Raw genomic sequence first — 6,439 nt, 5'->3', positions numbered from 1 at the left:
AAAAAGAAAAAGTTATTACTCTATTTATAAGGCAATTGTATTTTATAAAAATAAGTAATTTTAAAATTTTTACCATAAAAAAATATTTTTCAAAATTATTACATTTTTTAATAAAATTAATAAATAATATTTTATTCTCAGTTTTGGAACGGGCCGTTCTGAAACTAGAACGGCCCGTTCTGGTTTCAGAACGGACCGTTCTGGTGTACTCTTGGTGTGTAAATTTTGCATTTGGAACGGCCCGTTTCCGATACAAAATTAACACATCAAAAGCGCATCCAGAACGGCCTGTTCTGGTTCCAGGTATTTTCAAACAAAATTTCATCCACGTGGCATCCACCTATGCATCTAGGTGGCATCCACGTGGCCAATAGTTAACTCCGTTAAAGAAATTTGGAAGGATGATGAGCCTAAATTATACTTGTTTTTATACAAGATTTAATGATCAAATTCTTCCATTCTTTGTATCATTGCATTTTAATTGTTCTCATTTTGGTTTCTTTTGTATATGCAGGTATTCAAGTAGAGAATTGAGGATAAAAAGGCCATTGGAGTGGAAACTCAAAGAATTAAGGAGCAGAGAAGGCTACCGCGCTGAGCGCTCCAGAACACGCGCCGAGCGGGCACAAAACAGAGAGAACTCTCAGCCTTTGGAGCTTCACGCTGAGCGCGCAAGTAAAACGCGCTGAGCGCGCTCGAGGCCGAGAGCAATTGGAGCATCAGGGAAAGCACCCGCGCTGAGCGCGCAGCTTAACGCGCTGAGCGCGTAAAACCTAATTTGTCTCCCCAAATGCGTATAAAAGGCAAATTTTGAGGGTTTTCTCCCTCATTCACTCAGGGGCGCCTCCAGGAGCTGTGGAAGGGATTCCCAGAGCTTGGGAACGACCATGGTGGATCATTCCTTCGGTTCTTCCTTTCCTCTTCCATCTCTATTTTATTTTTCCCCTCTTTGTTTTGAGAGGTTCTATCCTTTGTATTGGGGTTTTGATGTAACCAACAAACTTTATTGTAATCCTTTTGTGTTAATGATATATATATGTTTTGTTTCATTCTTTGTTGTGTATGATTCCATGCTTAATGCTTGCTTTGGCTTGATCACCCTTTGCATGATTTAAGGTTTCATTGAGTATTGGGAAATATCCTTGAAACTAGTTCTGAACATATGCCTAGTGGGAATTGTACCTAGGGATAGGGCTTGACCCATTAGTAGTCTTAAAACCCTAACCAGTAATGCGGGTGGAGGTATTGAGTACTCAAGGGATTGATATTCAATATTTTGCACCTAGGCTCTTTCTCTAAGGAATTAGGTCTGAGTAAATTTATGGTTGACTGAACAATGAATGTAATAAGAGACATAGGATTCACTAGAGTTTGTTTGGTGGAATCAAACCCCCACAACTTCAAGTGTCCATTTTACCATTTCTCACCCCATTTCATTTCTAATTCATTTATTTGTGTTTTAACAATTCCAGTAGTTTTGTTCTTAAATTCATATTCATATTTATTGGGATTGTTCTCAAGTCACAAGTAGCCAATGAATGCTTAGTTTACCTTCTAATCCCTGTGGATACGATATTTTTACTACTTGTACGGCCGGTACACTTGCCGTGTTTGAGTCCGTTGAGGGAAGTAACCTAATCTATAATTATAATAAAAAGTACTTCAACGGAAATCTCAACAAAGGAAGTCCCACATTGAAACCAATTAATTTATTAGGGACCAAATTGAAACCAATTAATTAGTTTGGGACCAAATTGAGACCAAAAATAAAAGCGAGACTACATTGAAACAAATAAAGATTATAAGGGACCAAAATAGGTATTTAGCCAATTTTATATTAATCCATGATAATTTGATACTTCATTCTTATAAAACAAAATTGACATAATATATTCATTTCAAAATATACTAAAATATGAACACATTGATTACCTTCAAGTTATTATTTAATTTTAACAAAATGTGATATAAACATATAAAGTGATATTAACTTTTAATTTAACAGTTGGATTTACAAAATTTACATTTAATATAAAATTATTAAGTGATATAATACTTAGTAAAAATTACACCGGTATTATTGTAACCCTTATTATATATATATATATATATACACGTATTTCTTTAATTCATGGTATGGTATTGGTAGTAAACTCTTTTAAGCAAGTGTCACGTTACATGTTATGTTGTCATGTCACGTGTCATGTCATGCGTCATGCCACGTGTCATAATGTCATGTCACATGGCATGATAGTATCATGCATGACACGTGACATGACACGTGTCACATCCGTTAAATATTTAAACAGAGAAAACAGAAGGTCAAATATTGAGATACATTTTAAAGATATGAGACTAAATTGATTCAATTAATTAAAGTGAGAGTAAATTGAGACTAATAAATAATTTAAGGGACGAAAAATTTATTTTTGCCTATTCCTTTAATTCATGGTATGGTATTGGTAGTAAATTCTTTTAAGCAAGTGTCTTTTCTCTTCTTATTATAAAGTTTAACTCCAACTTTGCACACTAAATAGTGGACAACTAAGATGTTTATTTTGGGTCATAAAGTTAGAAGTTTTAAGAATCATCGTGCCTTTCTTTCCTTTAATTCATGATATGGTGTTGGTAGTAAACTCTTTTAAGCAAGTGTCTTTTCTCTTCTTGTTATAAAGTTTAACTCCAAGTTTACACATGAAATAATGGACAACTAAGATGTTTATTTTGCGTCATAAAGTTAATTAGAAGCTTCAAGGATCATCGTGCCTTTCTTCGTAAATTGTAACACCATGAATAAGAAATATGAGCTCCATTGCACTTAAGCATATATCAATGGCATAAACACACTTTGAAATTCTTATTTAATTGCAACAACACAAATACAATAGCATAATTCCTAACATACCTTTAGTTTTCCTGGTACAAATAACTAATGATACACTGAAATTTCCAAATACATCAATAGAACTATAGAAGTAGTTATTGAACATAAGATAACATATGAGAAGTTTCTTATCATAAACACTTATAGATAAACTTATCTAAACAAACCCTACATAAAAATACACAATCCTGGAGAAAAAAAGTTTCGATAAGTGCTGATATATTTTTTTTTCTCTTATCTTGACAGACTCAGAATACGAGATAGGAAGAAGATATATATAATAAATAATAAGAATTGACATGGAGAAAGAGGATGAAAGGAGTGTTTATTGTAGTATTGGAGTGTGCATTACTTTTGTGCCCTGAGAGCCTCTTCCATGGTTTTCAAAGCTGCTTGAATCCTCTGAGCCATGACTTGCAAGCCACTGCTCAAGAAGGAATCAAGGTATTCCAGTTTCCAGCCATGAACTGGTTCAACTTCATAAAGCCACTCAATCTGACAGCCCTCGTCCTCATCCTTTGGCAACACCGTCCAAGTTGAAACGTATGAGTAAAAGCCAACATTTCCCTCGACAATTGAGTAGGTAAGTGTCCAGTGAGCAGGGTCAATGGATAATAGTTTTTGCTTGGTCCAATTAAGGGTGTGTTTGGCAGGGTCATCCACAGGGGTCTTGAAACCAGCGCAGAAACGCACGCACCCTGGTTTGCCAGAAATGCCCTCAACGGGAATGCATGTTGAGATATTGGGGAACCACTTGTCAAGGCCAAAGAAGTCCTCCAAAAGAGGCCATACTTGTTCTGCTTTGCCTCCTTTAACTTCTGCTATGGCCTTGCCCTTCCATTTTGCATTTTCTGCTTGCCTTCCTTGCTGAATAGGATCCATCGTATCAACTAGGAAACTCTAATGTCACATAAACAAAGTAAGATAGAATCTAGTATGTATCTTCCTTACATATGACACATATATATAATAGCTCATCCATGCTTTAAAAAAAATTACAAATTCTACTTGTGTTTTTTTTAAAATAATTTTTGTACCAAAAATCAAATGCCCGGTGGTTGCACAACAAGTAACTTTAAATATATATATATATATATATATATATATATATATATATATATATATATAAATACACATAGTATATAAATCATCATTATCTCATATCATTTCATATTTATATATATATGTTTAGTACGTGTTTTTTATAAATAATGTAGTTTCAACTATAAGTTCATTATTATCGTTAGGATTATCTCATTCAAGGTATTATTTACTTTAGTGCTCTATTACGATTTTATCCTTAAAAAGACGTCTTAATGAATTAAAGAGGAAAAATATTTATATACTATCCTTAATTTTGACTTCTAAATGATGTGAAACTTTTTAGTATATTGGAACGAAAATAATTATACATGTATAATAATTCATATAAATAATTTATACAACATTATTTTTTATACTTTTTTTATAACGTTATTTATTACATTGAAAATAAATAATGATACAATAATTTATATAACATTAAATTTTGTATTATTTTTTTTATTTGATCATTTATTATATTTAAAATTTTCTACTTTCTCTTTTTCATTGTGTAAATTATTTAAGCATGTATTATTTCTCTAAGAATAATTTATATATATATATATATATATATATATATATATATATATATATATATATATATATATATATATATATATATATATATATATATGATGTTCCGACAATCTTTATATTATTGGAGAGTAGTTGAAACAAACTCAAGAGCCACTCAACTGATGACAAAATATAGGAAAATGATATCTGCATAACAACTTGTATAACAAGTTATTTTTACGGCTAAGACAGAAACTTTAAGGTAAAAAATATAATTGACAGAAAAAAGGACAATTTTATGTCACCCCCACTTTATTATTTTTTTAAATACGAATTTTCATGATTTACATTATTTTCACGTGATAATTGCCGGGATAAATATATGACTAGCTATTTAGTAGGCATGGCAATAGGGCGGGGCAGGTTTTACGTTCCCTGACCGCCTTCGTAAATTTAAACTGTCCTTGCCCCCGTTCCGATACTCATCGAGGATAAAATTTGGGTCCCCATTTCAATTCCTGACGGGGTTTGAGTTTTCTTGCCCTGCTCCCCGCCTCCGCTCCTATTTTTTTTTCTTTTTTCTTTTAAATAAATATGAAAAATTTTAAAAAAATAAAAGAAAAGTAAACTAATATAAATTTTTACATATAAATATTAATAATTTTGATTTATATATATATAAAAATAAATTTTTAATTATATTATTAAGCGAGACGGGAACGGAGGCGGGGTAAGTATTAACATCTCCGTTCCCAACATCCCCGTTCCCCCCCCTCCTCCTTGATTTTATCAATCGGAGAAAATCCGAACGCGAATCCGAACTGAATAAACACAAGTTTTCTCTATCCAAATCGAGGCAGGTTCGGGCGGTAACCACGGGAGAGTTAGTGCCGTTCTATTCCACCAAGTCAAATGAGTGCTGTGGGAGCACATTTTCACAGTACAAGACTGAGTGGTTCTTTTCGTGCTTTAAAAATTTATTATTATTATTATTTGAATAAAATATATACCTTTCTTTTAACATTTATTTTAATTATGAGTGAAGTAAGAAAGAAAAATATAGAAAAAACATTTTTGAGATCTAGTGGATATTTTTATATATCACTTAAATATTAAAATAAAACTTTATTCATGGTATAACAATATTATCATGTGATATTGCGGTATTATATTATTGAAGCACCTTTTTACTTTACAGTAGAATTCAAATTATTGGGAGCACATTTGGATGGACAACATTATGTTTATTTGGCGCTTTAGAAAATTATTAATATCTTAATCTACGGTTACTTGTTCTTTACTGCTTAAGTTAGACAATTAATTTAATTGTAGGCTAACAATTATATTTTTAATTGTAGAGCAATTTATATTCCTTAATATGCACCTACCATTGTGAACCAAGTAGGAATAAGCAATAGCTTAATTAAATTCATTAGCTGAGAAGACTCCTCAAAGGTTCAGGATCATGGAAAAACATTTTATATTTGTTTGTGTATCTATACTATATATAAATGGAATAATTTTTTATAACTGCTTTTTAATTTCTATTTTCATATAAATTTATTTGTTCTTTATTTTTATTTTTTTATTTTAATCTAAAATTGAAAAGTAATTGTTCACGAAAATGATTATTTTTTGTTTTTCTAATGCAAGATAAAAGAAATAAGATAATATATAATTATTAACTATTTATTTTATTTTTCAATTGAAGTATGAAATGTCTCTTTCCTTATTGGTCTAATATATATATATAGAGAGAAAGAGAGAGAATAGGCTAACAAATTTTCATTATAAGATTTTTCTAAATTTTGTCACGTTTAAAAATTTAGACTAATTAATTTTTTTTGTTAATACTTGATTTTTAATTTTTCTTAATTCAAATTTTTTTGGAATTCTAACTTAAATTATAATAAAAATATATTTTATTTTATAACTAAATTCATAATATAAACCTTT

General features: G+C 30.8%; 1 protein-coding gene across 1 annotated transcript; it reads right to left on the bottom strand.

Annotated features, from left to right (window-relative positions):
• Nucleotides 1–2,827: 2,827 nt before the first annotated feature.
• LOC109788669 (lachrymatory-factor synthase) lies at nucleotides 2,828–3,837 on the bottom strand. Its single transcript, XM_020347445.3, has one exon. It carries the CDS (start codon nucleotides 3,764–3,766, stop codon nucleotides 3,233–3,235), a length of 534 nt encoding a protein of 177 aa, XP_020203034.1. The 5' UTR covers nucleotides 3,767–3,837; the 3' UTR covers nucleotides 2,828–3,232.
• Between the last annotated feature and the right edge of the window lie 2,602 nt (nucleotides 3,838–6,439).

The sequence above is a fragment of the Cajanus cajan genome, chromosome 1, assembly GCF_000230855.2.
Source record: "Cajanus cajan strain Asha chromosome 1, NIPB_CcT2T_4, whole genome shotgun sequence".
NCBI classification, from domain to species: Eukaryota; Viridiplantae; Streptophyta; class Magnoliopsida; order Fabales; family Fabaceae; genus Cajanus; species Cajanus cajan.
The sequence above is the reverse complement of the archived record's forward strand: the minus strand, read 5'-3'. Positions and strand labels throughout refer to the sequence as shown.

Excerpts from the sequence above, each read along its gene's own strand:
- LOC109788669 (XM_020347445.3), bottom strand. The coding sequence starts at position 3,766 with ATGGATCCTATTCAGCAAGGAAGGCAAGCAGAAAATGCAAAATGGAAG.